Below are 16,654 nucleotides of genomic sequence, written 5' to 3' on the forward strand. Positions count from 1 at the left end.
GCACATGTTCTATGGATGAAATAAACTTCACTTCCCATGATTCTCCCGTGACGTGTGCAAAGGAAGCTATGACGATAAAGAGCTAGTTGCCTTTGAATAATGTTGATATTATCAAATGAATATCTTCCGGTTTTTTGCCGGTAAAACACCCCGGGAAGTCAGGAACTTTTGTCGTCATCCGTAAGTTCATTGTCAAAAAAGGACAAATTCAAAATGTTCGATTTTTGTATTAGCAAAGCCAGCTAACTGTCTATGTTAGCTTGATAAATGCGAAAAGGCAGCTACAGTATGTGATAATCACTTTCTATTTATTCTGACTGTTTTGCAATTTGGGCCACGTTGTATTTTGCTATTAAAGTTAGTTGACATCAATGGAAATGCGGGAGGGTTTGCGTTGACGCTATTTTGCTATTTTTTTATTCAACTGTCATTGTTAAATGTGAGTTTAGGGACATCATTTTCACATAGCGCATCTCGTTGCGTTCTTAGATACTGAGATAATAGTAGCTTTGTTATACTATTCCTGATCCTCTGATTTCCTCGTGCACTTTTGTTTGCTTGTCATTACTTTACATTTCTCCTCTTAACACTTATTTCCTGTCAATTTTTTTCCGATAGAAACGGCTAGTCGTTGAAAGACTACAAAAAAGATGGATGTTTAACCTGTCAACCATTCTTTAAGATCGACAAGAAAAACAATCTGATGAAATTTAATTGCAACGTATACTGTAAGTAAAAACCTGTACATTCGCGTTTGTACAACATGATGTCGTAGAGAAGTTACCTTTTAGCCAGAGTATTGTAATTGCTTAATAATAGCTGAGTGAGTTTACCTTCTGCTTGCATACTCGCTGTTTTGTGACAACGTATAGTATAGTCATTGTTCGAGGTGTATTTAAATTAATTTAAAGTTTCCGAGCATGCATTGGTTGACAGGTATGTCATAATGGATCCCAATTGTTTTGTTACAGCCGTCATGGAAGACAAGGCAAATGGTTCTGTTGACACCAAAAGGTACAGTCTCAGATTACTGAGAAGAAAGAGTGTGCTTGTTATTTACAGTCAGGGGGGTGTGTAGACAGTAGCTAAAAATTGTACTCAAAGAGTGCTGTTACTTACAAAGAATATGATTCAAGTAGCCCCCCCCCCAACACACACACACACAAGTATTGAAGATAGAATCACCTTTTATTGTCATGAACATGCATGCATGCACACGAAATTTGTTCTCTCCATCACAGTGAACACATACACAAGTTAGTGGAACACACTGGAGCAGGGGGCAGCTGAAGCGCCCGGGGAACATTACGGGGTATCAGTGTCTTGCTAAAGGACACCACAGCCGTGAGTCCGGAAGATGTTGGCGGATGGTCCAGTCGGGGTCTTGAACCTAGGTCCCCCACGGTGGCAGGCGATGAGCTTAACCATTGGGCTGCAGCTTACAGTATATGGGGGGGGGAACCCTCACAGTTCTGAGGACCCGGGTTCAATCCCCGGCCCCGCCTGTGTGGAGTTTGCATGTTCTCCCCGTGCGTGCGTGGGTTTTCTCCGGGCACTCCGGTTTCCTCCCACATCCCAAAAACATGCATTAATTGGAGACTCTAAATTGCCCGTAGGCATGACTGTGAGTGCGAATGGTTGTTGGTTTGTATGTGCCCTGCGATTGACTGGCAACCAGTTCAGGGTGTACCCCGCCTCCTGCCCGATGACAGCTGGGATAGGCTCCAGCACGCCCGCGACCCTAGTGAGGAGAAGCGGCTCAGAAAATGGATTGATGGACGACCCTAGTGAGAATAAGCGGTAAAGAAAATGGATGGCTCGATGGATGGATGAGCACATACATATTTACATTATCACAAACTCTCCACTCGTCGCGTACGTCCTCAAACATGTTTGCGCCCTTATTTCTTGTTAACTTGCTCTTATAATAGCTTCAATTGTGTTTGAAAGTAAGCATGCAAAGTGATAATTGTGTGAAACAGTCCAAGAGAGATGATGTCATGAAACTCATCGGTGTAGTGATCTCTCAGTTGCGAATTTGTTCTTTTTTCTCTTATTTTTCTGTTGAACAAACAACCTGCATTGGACAGGTTGTGTCGTGTTAAATCATTTTGTAGATGCTCCCCCACAAGGTACTGCAGTATTGCATTGATTCCAAATAGCTTGAGTTGTATCATCACCGGCATGTTTTTTTTCCCACAAATTCTATCGACCGTTACATAGGACCTAGGAAATTAGGGCATTAAAGCCGATGACTAAATTTTTATGAAATGTAAAACATGGGCTGATCCGGTGTAGCCGATGAGATCGGTGGAAGAGTCTACTGCTTATCCTCAAAAGGGTCACAGGTGAGCTGGAGCCTGTCCCAGCTGACTTCGGGCGAGAGGCGCAGTACACCTTGGACTGGTCGCCAGTAAATCGCAGGGAACACCTCTGGACAATTTAGTTTTCAGTGAACCTAGCATGCATATTTATGGAGTGTGGGAAGAAGCCTGAGTACCCGAACAAAACTCATGCTTGATGTGGAGAACATGCAAATTCCACAGAGGAAGGCTGGAGCCAAGAGTCTTACCGGGAACCTCAAAACTGTGAGACAGACCAATCTTTTTAACTTATTATACTTATTGTAATCCCTCAAGTAAATATAATTTCATATTTACACCCTTCTGCACATTTTGTGTTGCACAGCACAGAGACTCAGATCACACACATGCAGGTATACACAGGAGAGAGATCAGAGTGAAAGGGGCACGCATGCAGTGCTGCACCTCCTAGCCAGGGTGTCAGTGGCTTGCTTAAGGGCGCCTCGACAGTAGTCAGGAAGCAGACTAGGATTCCTCCATGCATTTTTCCGCATGTTTTTCAGAGTATAGTAAATGTTGAATCTTGTAATGAAGGATTTACTCTCTCTGTAGCCCAGCGGAGAATGGCCAGCTTCCAGATCCAGCCAATTGGGCGGTTGCTGACGTCGTCAATTACTTTAAAGCAACAGGGTTCGAAGAGCAAGCCGCAGCGTTCCAAGATCAGGTTGGGCCTGCCTCCCATTTAACTTAAAGGAAACTTGGTTGTCAATGGGAATAAAATCTCTTCATTACTTGACAGGAAATCGATGGCAAGTCACTGCTGCTGATGACACGTAATGACGTGTTGACGGGCCTGTCAATAAAGCTGGGCCCGGCGCTGAAGATCTACGAGTATCACGTGAAGCCCCTGCAAACCCAACACCTAAAGAGCAACGCCTGTTAGCACGTCATCAGGCGCTCGCTGCTCCCTGCCTCAGTGACAATCGACAACTCTCGACCAGGTGTCCATTGGTGGAGACTTCTCTGGCCGCATGGCACCTTAAAACAGGATCAGTTTGAATATGTTTTCGGAAGCGTGGACCCCAATCCTGGGTCGCACATTAAGGGTCTAATGAGCTGTTTACCTTTTTAGCTGTTCTTATTTCTGCTGCTTCAGTTTTGTATTTTATTTTTTATTCTTCGTGTTTTATTTAAGACAAGAAATGTTGTTCAGGGTGGTATTCCAGAAGTGGGATTTGTGTGTGTGGAATGTGTTATATATTTGTGTGCGTGTCATGAACCAGTGATGGTTTTAAAATTTGTATTTGTACATAAGATGTTATATGATTGAAAACACCAGAACACTTTGACTGTTGAATTTGCCCTAAAAAAGTAATATGTGTATGCCCTAAACTGCGCAGCTGAGTCCATACTTCGCCACTTGGCTGGAAATATGAAGTATTATATTTTTCCCAGATACAGCAAGCCAAACTCAAAAGGTCTTGCTTGGTTCTTTGGAAATAGAAATGTGTGTGTAATTATGATGTCCCTCCTACCTGTGGTGCTTCAACTTGGTTGCAAAGACAACTAATCAGGTGTGTGTGTGTATTTGTCCTTGTGCAACATTGGAGTTTGACTATTTCAATCAAAGACTTGCAATAAACGGTGCTCTTTTCTCACCAAAGAATGACACCTGTTTATTGGTTGTTGTTTCTGAGACTAAGGTACTTTATATCATCAATCTTGGCAGTATATTCTATATTTGGGCTTTTGTCTTCACAGTCTGGCTTGCTTCCTGCGCACAGTTCCTGTGATGATTCCTGAGGGGTTGTCGAGGGGAAGAAGAACCTGTGATAGTAAGAAAAACATTTCAGTCAACAAATTACATCACGCACACCATCCGATAGACTAACCAAACTTACTTCGCCCTTGTTCTCAATGCCCATTTTTGTCATGTCGATGGTGAAGTAGTGGTTGTTGGGCATGATGATCTCTATTTCATCCACCTGTAAATCGATGCATACATGAGCAGGGAGGCATTAACTGACTGTTTCTCTTTGACTTGTTTTATACAGTCACGTGTCACGATAAGGTCGCTTAACCATGAGATTTCTCATGGCCAACCAGCAAATTAGGTAAATAAAAAAAAAAAAAGTAATAATTAAAAATATATAAATACAATTTAATATCAGAATCTGGTTCATTGCCAAAAATGTGAATGCAACACAAACGAGGAATTTGGCTTTATGTTGGTACATCACATGTACAGGAACAAATTTTAAAATTGTGCCTCAAGGAAAACATAAAAAGAGATTAGAATCAAAAATAGGGACCACCATTGTGCAATGAAATGTAAACAGCTGAGCATATAAAGAATATCTCTTTTATTAGTCTGTGACAGAAATGATTATTCCTTAATAGAGGCCATATTATTATAAAATTATTTTAATTCTGACAAATATAGAAAAAGTTAGCAAAGAAGAAAAAGTATTTGGGTTTTAAAATATTTTGATGGGTGCCCTATAAACTAAAATGGGGCCTTACCTCAGGAGCCCGAGAGAGAACTAGGACTTGTGCGTCATAAAGAGTCTTCTGCACAGAGGGCGAGAACTCTCCATGATCAAATGGGCCTGCAAACTTCTCAGTGATCGTATCTTTGACAGATTTCCTATCAGGACAGGGCTGATTTTAGGTTAAATATCACAGCGTTTTCTAGGGTTTGCATGTATGTAAAGCTACAGATATAGACAATTGGATGAGCTCATTACCATGCAGCATCAAAGTTGACATCTTGAACCTTGTTGTAGCGCCACCTGGCATAGACAGTGGTACAGAAACACCTGTCCATGGCCTCTTGCAACGTGGTAAAGCGGTCTCTGAGGAAACCCCAAAAACCAGACTGAGTGGTTTTCAACACCTTCATGTCCTTGAGTCCACCGTGGACCACTGGGATGCCTGAGTGTTGGACAGTAAGAGAGTGAGTGTGCGGGGTGCCATCCATCCATCCATTATCTGAGCCGCTTATCCTCACAAGGGTCGCAGGAGTGCTGGAGCCTACAATCTACGTAAGTAAGAAATACGACAGAAAGTTGGTTGCAGTACCATTAAGATGTTGTTCGACATCACAGAAGCGACAGGTTTCCGGGCTATATATGAAGGCATGGGCATGTTCGACCCCATTCTGAAAGAGGAAAACAAAGAAATAAGCCATGGTTGCACATTCACCAGGCCCTAGTGAAGACAAGTGATGGAGAAAAAGGTTTTTTTCTTTCCTTGGAACAACAATAAACATCAGTGAGGGCTCATTGGCCATGCTGTGTGTATGGGACCAAAGATTCCACAGCACAAGGTCAACATTTGTTTGAATTTGCATAATATCTGGTTGTGGTAATCAAACGTTTTAATTTTCCTTTTGCAAGCTTTTTTCTGTTTATTTCACAAATTTCTGTTAATTACGATAGCAAGTGTACAACTTTTAACCCCCATTAGTGAAATCACTGGATGTGATAAAACTGTACCAGAGTACTTTGTTGAATTATTTAACTAAAATTATTTTTCTATTGTTATTTGCACACAACATTTAAGTTAATCAATGTGTGTTTTTGATGATACCAAACCAACTCAGTGTTTTAAAAACGATCTGGCTCTGGATCATGATCAAAACAGAATAACAAATAATCAAAGTGTAGTGGTTCTTTCGTGTGTGTGTGTGTGTGTGTGTGTGTGTGTGTGTGTGTGTGTGTGTGTGTGTGTGAGTGCCAGTCCATTGTGTTTAACCTGTTTAATTCATGATTGGCAGTGGATCATGTCAACACATTTGATATAGATGTGAATCCCAGATTTTGTTGTCGTTGCACTTACTACTGTTGTTACAACTGAACAATGTTGTAGTCACCACAAATGCTCCTTATGGGGTAAACGAGTTTATACAGTCACTGAAAAAAACAAGTTAACTTCTGTAATTCTTTTACCTTTTCCAGCCTTCTCCACGGCACCTCCTCCATGTGAACCTTGGCCCTCAGCACATGGTTGAAAGAGGTCAGGAAATGGCGACAAATATCCAAAGAAAACTGCTCAATGGTCTTTACCTGAACACAAAACACAGGTAAAGTAAGAGATCTACACATATTTTGTGACTGACAATTCCTCTCTGAAAAAAAATTCACAACTTCTTATACTTCATAATCAGATTTCTTATAATAGGACTGTATAATTATATAATAGTTAATACCATTACTAAATTCATCAAATACTGCGTTACGACTTTTTATAGCACCAGAACAAAACCCGCCAAATTTTGCAGGTGTTTTCATCCTGGGGAAAAAGTTACAAATGCCTCTATAGCGCACCCCAGATATTATTTATGTATTTATTTAATTAATTTCAAAATTCTGTCCCGAAGGCCATTTTCACTTTTCAGCATGAAATTTAGTTTGCATGTCTATCATAAGTAGACCCACAAAAAACTCAAGAAATCATGCCCAAATACACAAAGGATTGACACATTTTGGGTCGAGGTGGCCATTTTAGAGTCATTTTGGCCATTCCCAGGGGATCTTCAAGACATCCAACCATCCATCCATCCATCCATTTTCTGAGCCGGTTCTCCTCACGAGGGTCGCGGGCGTGCCGGAGCCTATCCCAACTATCATCGGGCAGGAGGCGGGGTACACCCTGAACTGGTTGCCAGCCAATCACAGGGCACATACAAACAAACAACCATTCGCACTCACATTCACACCTACGGGCAATTTAGAGTTGTCAATTAACCTATCATGCATGTTTTTGGGATGTGGGAGGAAACCGGAGTGCCTGGAGAAAACCCACGCAGGCGGGGCCAGGGATTTAATCCAGGTCCTCAGAACTATGAGGCAGATGCTCTAACCAGTCGTCCACCGTGCCGCCATCTTCAAGAAATTTGCACCACATGAACTAGAAAAAAATGGCACAAGAAAAAAGCCTAAAATGGTTTCTCTTGTGCACTTCCCAACTTTGGTTGGTTTGGGTTTACAATTATTAATTCTACTATCATATTGGTTAGTACATCCGCTTCACAGTTCAGAGGTCGTTGGGTTTGTGTCTGGGCTTTGGCTGTCCTGTGTGGAGTTTGCATTTTCTCCCCCCGTGCATGAGTGAGTTTTCCCAGTGTACTTTGATTTCCTCCCACATTCCAAAACCATGTAGTTCGGTTAATTGAAGACTAAATTGTTCTTAGATTTGAGTGTGAGTGTGAATGGTTGTTTGTGTGTTTGTCTAAATGTGCCTTGCGATTGGTTGGCGACCAGTCTAGTCTAGTGTGTAACCCGCTTCTCGCCAGAAGTCAGCTGGGATAGGCTACAGCACACCCGTGACCCTATTGAGGATAAACTTTATCGAAAATAGATGTATGGCTATTACTACACTGTACTGTACCATTGCACTAACAAATGATTGCATCCTTTGCCTACATAGCCTTCAGTCATGTTTATATTCTTCTTTTGTTAGCAACTGATAGAACATAATTAGCATTATACACTGAACAAAAATATAAACGCAACACTTTTGTTTTTGCTCCCATTTTTTGTGAGCTAGACTCAAAGATCTAAAACGTTTTCTACATACACAAAAGGCCATTTCTCTCAAATATTGTTCACAAATCTGTCTAAATCTGTGTTAGTGAGCATTTACCCTTTGTCGAGATAATCCATCCCACCTCACAGGTGTGGCATATCAAGATGCTGATTAGACAGCATGATTATTGCACAGGTGTGCCATGGGCTGGCCACAAAAAAAGGCCACGCTGAAATGTGCAGTTTTATCACACAGCACAATGCCACAGATGTCACAAGTTTTGAGGGAGCGTGCAATTGGCATGCTGACTGCAGGAATGTCCACCAGAGCTGTTGCCCATGAATTTAATGTTCATATCTCTACCATAAGCCGTCTCCAAAGGCATTTCAGACAGTACATCCAACCAGCCTCACAACCGCAGACCACGTGTAATCACACCACCCCAGGACCTCCACATCCAGCATGTTCACCTCCAAGATCGTCTGACACCAGCCACCCAGACAGTTGCTGCAACAATCGGTTCGCATAACCAAAGAATTTCTGCACCAAGTGTTAGAAACCGTCTCAGGGAAGCTCATCTGCATGCTCGTCGTCCTCATCGGGTTCTCGACCTGACTGCAGTTCGTCATCGTAACCGACTTGAGTGGGCGAATGCTCACATTCGATGGCATCTGGCACGTTGGAGAGGTGTTCTCTTCACGGATGAATCCCGGTTTTCACTGTTGAGGGCAGATGGGAGACAGCCTGTGTGGCGTCGTATGGGTGAGCGGTTTGCTGATGTCAACGTTGTGGATCGAGTGGCTCATGGTGGCAGTGGGGTTACGGTATGGGAAGGCGTATGTTATGGGCAACGAACACAGGTGCCTTTTATTGATGGCATTTTGAATGCACAGAGATACCCTGACGAGATCCTGAGGCCTATTGTTGTGCCATTCATCCACGACCATCACCTCATGTTGCAGCATGATAATGCACGACCCCATGTTGCAATGATCTGTACACAATTCCTGGAAGCTGAAAACATCCCAGTTCTTGCATGGCCAGCATACTCCCTTGACATGTCACCCATTGAGCATGTTTGGGATGATCTGGATCGGCGTATACGACAGCGTGTTCCAGTTTTGCCAATATCCAGCAACTTCGCACAGCCATTGAAGTTGAGTAGATCAACATTCCACAGGCCACAATCAACAACCTGATCAACTCTATGTGAAGTAGATGTGTTGCACTGCGTGAGGCAAATGGTGGTCACTGACTGGATTTCTGACCCCTCAGACCTCCACAATAAAGCAAAACTGCTCATTTCAGAGTGGCCTTTTATTGTGGTCAGCCTAAGGCACACCTGTGCAATAATAATGCTGTCTAATCAGCATCTTGATATGCCACACCTGTGTGGTGGGATGGATTATCTCAACAAAGGGGAAATGCTCACTAACAGATTTAGACAGATTTGTCAACAATATTTGAGGGAAATGGCCTTTTGTGTATGTATAAAAAGTTTTAGATCTTTGAGTCCAGTTCAAGAAAAATGGGAGCAAAAACAAAAGTGTTGCATTTATATTTTTGTTCAGTGTATGTGCATATTGTGAATTTGTTTTTTGATTCAAGAATTTTCCATCACACTTCACGCTAAACAATAATACACATTTAAATTCATGAAACTGCACACACATAAAAATATAGATTACAAAATAATTCAGGCATTTTATGACCTACAGTACAAGTAGAGGCTATTGATGTATAGATTTGGATACTGTACTCAATTACTGTGTGTGGATTGTGGTGGTCGTGTGGTACAACCTACCCCCTTGAGTTTAGCCAAAGCATGGACAGTGTTCTTGATAGTGTCAGTAGGGATGATGTCCGAGTTGTCTCCGGTGAGATAATCCTTGCGGGACTTGAGAGTGAGTTGCACGTCTGCCTTGATCTCGATGATGTCATGGTGTCCCCCCTGTCTCCTGATGCACAGAACCTTCACTGTGTTCTTGCCGTAGCCCGTCCGCACAAATTCGACATTCTGCCACGTGAACGAAAGCTGTCATTCCATCCATCCATCCATCCATTTTCTGAGCCGCTTCTCCTCACTAGGGTCGCGGGCATGCTGGAGCCTATCCCAGCTATCATCGGGCAGGAGGCGGGGTACACCCTGAACTGGTTGCCAGCCAATCGCAGGGCACATGGAAACAAACAACCATTCGCACTCACAGTCATGCCTACGGGCAATTTAGAGTCTCCAATTAATGCATGTTTTTGGGATGTGGGAGGAAACCGGAGTGCCCGGAGAAAACCCACGCAGGCACGGGGAGAACATGCAAACTCCACACAGCCGGGGACGGGGATTGAACCCCGCACCTCAGAACTGTGAGGCTGACGCTCTAACCAGTCGGCCACCGTGCCGCCAGCTGTCATTCCATTGTGCAAATTATGATGATCAACTTTTTACTTTCTGGCACGCACGCACAGATAATATAATTGAATAATGTTTTGATGCACGAGCCATAAACATGTATATATTATTTTTGTATTATTATTATGGAACAGCATAAGAATATTGTATATTGATATTGTCCTATTTACAGTATATTTGCTGTTATCTGTCCTAATATATGCTAGGTTGCATTTGGTTGTGTGGTCATTGGCACTAAAGTAAGTCATAAGCATGCAGCAACATATGACTGAAGATTATCTTAGTTAGAATGACAACGCTGGACTGAAAGTTGGTAGATGTAAATTCTGGCGCGATAGTCTAAAATTGTTACCTGAGCAAAAGCAGTTGCCATTTTGTCTTCTTCTCAGCTGGTCATCGAGCCAACCAGTGGTTTGTTTTCAGCAATAAATGCAGCTTAACAGGTAGAGGTGGTTTTGAAGAGAGGGAGGTTCTCCCTTTGCCCCAGGCCACTGGAGCATTTCTGAATCCAGGGTAGCTGTTATTCAAACATTACAAACATTACTTTTTTTTGCTGGGGGGGTTGACTTATTAAGGAACGAGGCAAAACGCAGGAATGTGAAACTTTGACTCTTCACTTTGCATAAACTGATGTGGCAGCCTGTGCAAAATATCCAAAGAGTTGGGTTCGACAAATTCATTATTTCAGAAGCTGGGAAGCTGGGCTCTTTTTTATAAACATTATTATATTATACAACAATACATCTGAAATGCTGTTTGTTATGACAATTTTCGTACTTTTAAACCTTCCACGAGAATAAATAGGAATTATGGAGCACTTGGGTCATGGTGAGCCAGCATCTATCCCATTGGTTGCCAGCCAATTGCAGGGCACCTATAGACAAACAAGCATTCCCACTCACATTCACACCTATGGACAATTTACGTTCTTCAATTTACCTAACATACACTTTTTTTTTTATGCAGGAGGAAGCCATTGCATTGCCTGTTAGTAATGGAGCAAATGGCTGACCACCCATCAGTGATCCAGGTCAATGGTCAAACATGCATGACACATTGTTCCTTCTGTGGAAATAATTGAAATTTTCCTAGAAATAATGTAACCATAACTTGTGTGAAACCAGCCACCAATTAACCTGAACTTGCTTTTTTAACCTAAATGGAATGGTGTAACTCATATGTAAAAATACTTTCTATTATTTTTTTGATGCATGCCTACAAAATAAGGTGTTCATTGCAATTTTTGAATATAATTCAATTTGTAGAAATTAGCCGCACAATTGCAGCTACTGTAATTTGGACTAACATTTAAAAAAATATTTTTCAACATTCCGCAGCTAAACTTCCCATGAAAGGTTTTGGTTTTAACAGAAAATTTCCACCCCAGTGCAACTTATGGTACCTTTGGATAAACATGCCCAATAGGATACATTATGGTCATCTACAGCCATGTATCTCTAGCTGTATTTTGGAAAAACCTGCGCATGTAGTATGAAGTATTGTAAACACCACCCAAAGTGTTAAAATTACTACAGTCAGCCAAACCACTGTCATGGGACCATATCACATCACTTCCTTATTTGCATTGGGTTGTAGCAGTGCAGTGACCACTTTCAAAATGGTTTACACATCAGTCATAGGTTTAGAGGTTGTTTAAAAAAATTTTTTTGGGGGGGTCTACTCAGTTGTAGACACCAATGGGTCACAATGGCCACAGCATTAAGTATTTTTGTACTTTTGGCCCTCACTGTGTGTGATGCTGCTATTTCCTGTCAGAATGAAGCTGGCGAGCCTGTCGACTGGTGAGCTTATTTATGTACTCAGACAACAATAACCTCACTGTGTGGTCTAATTGATACATTACTTTTCTTTTCTTTACTCATCCTTTACATTTTGGTGTGTTCTGGAATGAAATCACTGTCTAATCTGCTGCAGGTTCATCATCTACAAGCTGCCGACATACAAGATTGGTGAGGTGGGTAGTGGGGTGGACTACATGTACCTGGACCCCTCCTTAGGGACCTGGCAACTTAGTAAATTCATGGTTAACACTAGTCAAGGAGCAATTGGAAACACCCTCAAACAGCTTTACAGTAAAGTCATTTACAAGGTGAGGTTCTTCTTTATTCCCTCATTCATTATACACTGAAGAACCACTTTTCCAGTTTAGAGGAAGAATAATTTTTTTCCAACAGGGAACTGTAGCTTCTGCTATAGAGTGCTATAAACAGCACTTCTTTGTGCCGTTTGCTGTCAGTATGACTGTGCTTGTTATCACTTTGTGTAAAGAAATATCTAAGCAGGACTGGGACTTTTATTTTTGACATTGTGAAAATGTGCTGTATTTTCCTCAGTCAAACAACTCTGTTTATGGCCTTTACAATGATGCACCACCTGTCCTCAAATACAGCAAAGGATATGGACACACAAAAGGTACAGTACAAGAAGCTATAATTTTCAGGGTTGAACATCGGAATGGGTGCTGTTAAATAGTTGGTGTAAATGTAAAATCCCAAAGATGAGCCTACAAATTTTGCTGCATCTCAAACACGGGAATTTTCTGGGGTAAATATGAAACTTTTGAGGATCATTATGTTTTGAGATAACAATTGTGGGAACAAGGGTCTAAAATCTAAATGTAATTACTGTCATGGTCTGTGTTTTGGTTTGGGTTGTGTTTAGTTTTGTTCCATGTTTCCCTGTGTTCCATGTTTGTCGTGTGCTCATTAGGTTGTTGTGTCCTCCTGTTCTCGTCGACTTTGTGTCGACCAATCAGCTCTCTCCAGCCACTCGTGTCTTGTCCAGGTGTTCCTCGTTGTCTCGTCAATTTGTTTGTATTTAGTTCCCTGGTTTCTTTCAGTTCTTGTCGGTTCATTGTCGTTGTCACATGTCTTTGCCATGTCATAGTCACCAGTTGTCTTTATCATTGTGGTATGTCATTGTCAGGTGTCATTTTCCCTATCTATTCCACATCTTACTCACAGGTCATAGTTTGTTTCCAGTTTTAGATATTCAAGTGTTTCTTTGTTACTTTGGTTTGATTATCTGTTGTGGGACTTTGTTCAGTTTTGCTTTAGCCAATATCCTTGTTTTCCCTTTTTGAAGATTAAATATTATTTTGAGACTCCCGCACTCCTGCCTTGCCTCCCTGCTTCCCTGCAATTGGGTCCACCATGTTCTTGCCTTGTGTTACTCGACTTCGCCCTAACCACGTATGTGACAATTACGGGGTAATTTATCTGCTCTCGACTATAGTCTCCCTGCTTAGAGGGTAGCACTTTTGATAGGTTCAGGGGTTTTGTTGTGCAGTGCTGAACATGTCTGATTTGATGATGACTCGTTTTATTAAATCTTTCACATTTGGATAAATCCACGGCACACTCACTGCTGTTTTAATTTGAAAGTTTTGCTACAAGATGGATTGCTTAAATGACAACTGGAGAGACAGCGTGATATAGATAACTGTGAATGACCGTCCGAAATGTGCTGAAACAAGTAAAAAAATAAAAATAAATAAAATAAACCATGTACTTCATCCATACTTGCGAACATAACTGTAGCGAAGCTTGAATCAATCACGATCACTTCGAATCTTGGCTTTGGCCTCTTTGTGTGGAGTTTGTAATGCATGTTGTCCCCTTGCTTGTGTTGGGTTTCCCGCAGTACAGTATGTTCATTGAAGACTAATATGACCATAGGTCTGAATGTAAGTATCAATGGCTATTTGTCCATATGTACCCTGTGATTGGCTGGTGACCAATCCAGGTTGTACCCAGCCTCTTGTCCAAAGTCAGCTGGGATAGGCTCAAGCTCACCTTTGACCCTAGTGAGGACAAGCATAATAAACGATGGATGGATGGATTTTCAAGTGCAATATTTCAGCCCAAATGTGGTCTTCTTACAGTGTTTTAATACCCATGTGTATGTTAGTGAAAATATGTCAAACTATCACACATTTCAAGGCCAATATTCAGCCTTTGTAATGCAGGGACATTTGAGAAGAAGAATTGGTCAATATGATGTTAGTGTCAAAGTCATGAAAGGGCAAAGACCATTCCTCTGATAACTTCTGTTGACTTTGATTCACACACTTGGATGAAAGTGTTTGTGGTGTGTGTGTGTGTGTGTGAAATCTGTACCTAGATTAAGAGTTGGTTCTCTGCTTCCAACAGGGGTACTACTATTTGACCGTTCCCAAGGCCTGTGGCTGTCCCACAGTATTCCCCATTTCCCCTCATTCCCAGAGTTTGGTTACCTCTACCCGTCCTCTGGCAAAGTCAATGGCCAGACAGCTTTGTGTGTGAGCCTCCGCTATGACCAATTCCTCAATATCAGTGAGTGGACCTTCATTTGTAAGATGATGCTAAAAGCAAGGAATATACACACACACACACATTCGGAACATTTGCTATCTTTTTACAACATCTCAATTCATATATAATTTTGTAATGCTGGTTCTCTCCGATTTTTACCCAATAACAGCACAACATCTGGCGTATCTTTTCCCGCGGTTCTACAACTGCTCCGTGCCCTCTGCATTTGCTTCCAAACTGCCTCAGCTGGCCCAGTTATGTGCTGGCTACAGGCCAGAAGTGCCTTCAGACAAAAGAATGGACCAGCTCTTGTCCCTGCAGGGAGAGATGTTTTTAAATTTTGCCAAATCTGAACGTTTTGTTGATGGTAAGGTATTTTTCTTGGTCATTATATCTGTTCATTTTGGCCATTTATTGCTTTTTGACACTGAAATCAGGGAACTGCAGCTGTATGTTTTTTTTATTTTTTTTTTTACTTAGGATGTGTACACAATTGTTGGTACTCTTCTGATAATAAAATTTTAAAAAACCTGCAATGATCACTAAATAATTAGAAACTGACCAAAGTAGCAATAAATTGAATTTTACTAAAAATTATTGCTATTACTAAAAAATTACTACCCACTTTCAGAAAGTTAGGTCGCAGTTGTAGGTCATGGGTTTTCCAACAGGATAAGAACAAAACATCGGACTATTCTGAAGAGTCCTGATATAAACACTGAAGAAGGCACCCTTGAAACCTGAGAATGTGGAAACATGCTGAAAGTCTCACATGGGTTACAAAAATCATTTTGAATGCAGTGATTCCCTCAAAGGTTTGTGCAATAAAATATTAAGTTACAGGGAGGAGAGTTATCTTTGTTCAGGCTATTTTGCATTAGTTTTTTTTTTTTAAAGATAATTCTGTTACGCCACAAAAATAAAACACTGCCTGATTTTCATTGTTTAATTTTTCATATTGTTTGTATTTACTTTGTGAGTTTTATGTGATTTTAGTGATCATTGTGGGGTTTCTTTCATTAACAGAGGGACCCCAACAATTTTGTCCAATTTGTCCAACAATTTTGTGTAAGAACTATCATTGTCCTCCAGCTACCGTTTTGAAATTGTGTAACACTCATGATCAAGTGCAGAAACGCTATCACCACAGTACAGACAGAAACAACACCCCGCCCTAACTACACTTGGTCATCAAAAAGACAGTTGTCCTTTTGCTAAATATCCTGTCATTATTAAGTCAGTGTTTTGTTTGGGTTGTAAAATGTTATCATCATCAAATGCAATGACAATCTCAATTTAATGTGTACTGTAGTGCCATATGCAGTGCATTATTTACAGTATATTATTCTAACCACAACTGAATTACTTTCTAACTGGCCTCCAGACATTTACACTGGCTGGGTGGCTCAGGTCCTGGATGCAGACTTGCTGGTCGAGACCTGGCAGAGACAAGGCCACGACCTGCCTTCCAACTGCTCCCTGCCCAATCATGTCATGAACATCAAGACGATCCGGCTTCCCGAATCTGTCCCATTCCATTCTAAGTACGACCACTCAAAGTGGTGCGTGTCGTGGCTTCCTCAGATCCAGGTGACCTGCTTGGGGGACCTGAACAGGGAGGTATCCCAAATGTGGCGCGGTGGGGGGCTACTGTGCTCCTACAACCCTTTGATTTACAGGGCTTTCAGACAGGTGGTGGACTGGTACGTTGGATGCTGAACGACAGGCCGTTGTTGTATTGTTCCTACAAAGGGATTGACATTTGTCAAAATTTCAATTGATTGTCTATGGTAATTTTGACCTAGTATCAATTAATCCATCCATCAGTTTCCTACTGTTAATCTTAATTTATACTTTTGTTTTTTTTAAATGAGGGACATTCTCAAGATGTGAGTTTATGGTGTTAAGCAGAATAATGCTACAGCATCATGTTGTTCTTGGGTCAGCAAACTGCATCAAGAGCACCTCTGCTGTTTGCAGTCAAGTAGTGCACTCCATTTTGTCTCATTTTTCAACATGTGATTAATCATCAATTCCCTCAATCATCAGATAACTTAACAAACAAATAAACAATAATTATACCCACCTCTAATATTTTTTTA

At 41.4% G+C, this 16,654-nt stretch overlaps 3 protein-coding genes across 6 annotated transcripts; 2 read left to right on the forward strand and 1 right to left on the reverse strand.

Annotated features, from left to right (window-relative positions):
* The first annotated feature begins 42 nt into the window (after positions 1 to 42).
* Positions 43 to 3,972, forward strand: samd13 (sterile alpha motif domain containing 13). 3 transcript variants are annotated; one of them, XM_061780813.1, is made up of 5 exons: positions 43 to 180; positions 619 to 728; positions 972 to 1,014; positions 2,916 to 3,027; positions 3,103 to 3,972. In XM_061780813.1, exons 2-5 carry the CDS (start codon positions 704 to 706, stop codon positions 3,244 to 3,246), a joined length of 324 nt encoding a protein of 107 aa, XP_061636797.1. In that variant the 5' UTR covers positions 43 to 180; positions 619 to 703; the 3' UTR covers positions 3,247 to 3,972. The 3 variants fall into 3 exon arrangements, with proteins under 3 accessions (XP_061636797.1, XP_061636798.1, XP_061636799.1); XM_061780815.1 differs by lacking the exon at positions 619 to 728 and having other exon boundaries at positions 55 to 180; XM_061780814.1 differs by lacking the exons at positions 619 to 728; positions 972 to 1,014.
* uox (urate oxidase) lies at positions 3,954 to 10,751 on the reverse strand. 2 transcript variants are annotated; one of them, XM_061780812.1, is made up of 8 exons: positions 10,592 to 10,751; positions 9,637 to 9,849; positions 6,254 to 6,370; positions 5,385 to 5,463; positions 5,051 to 5,237; positions 4,827 to 4,950; positions 4,205 to 4,288; positions 3,954 to 4,130 (listed from the first exon to the last, which is right to left on the reverse strand). In XM_061780812.1, exons 1-8 carry the CDS (start codon positions 10,610 to 10,612, stop codon positions 4,059 to 4,061), a joined length of 897 nt encoding a protein of 298 aa, XP_061636796.1. In that variant the 5' UTR covers positions 10,613 to 10,751; the 3' UTR covers positions 3,954 to 4,058. The 2 variants fall into 2 exon arrangements, with proteins under 2 accessions (XP_061636796.1, XP_061636795.1); XM_061780811.1 differs by lacking the exon at positions 5,385 to 5,463 and having other exon boundaries at positions 5,051 to 5,343.
* Positions 10,752 to 11,794: 1,043 nt separating this feature from the next.
* Positions 11,795 to 16,637, forward strand: dnase2b (deoxyribonuclease II beta). The gene is made up of 6 exons (XM_061780810.1): positions 11,795 to 12,041; positions 12,175 to 12,349; positions 12,594 to 12,672; positions 14,412 to 14,573; positions 14,722 to 14,919; positions 15,937 to 16,637. Exons 1-6 carry the CDS (start codon positions 11,947 to 11,949, stop codon positions 16,269 to 16,271), a joined length of 1,044 nt encoding a protein of 347 aa, XP_061636794.1. The 5' UTR covers positions 11,795 to 11,946; the 3' UTR covers positions 16,272 to 16,637.
* The last annotated feature ends 17 nt before the right edge of the window (positions 16,638 to 16,654 follow it).

Source organism: Phyllopteryx taeniolatus, chromosome 7 (genome assembly GCF_024500385.1).
Source record: "Phyllopteryx taeniolatus isolate TA_2022b chromosome 7, UOR_Ptae_1.2, whole genome shotgun sequence".
Classification (NCBI taxonomy): domain Eukaryota; kingdom Metazoa; phylum Chordata; class Actinopteri; order Syngnathiformes; family Syngnathidae; genus Phyllopteryx; species Phyllopteryx taeniolatus.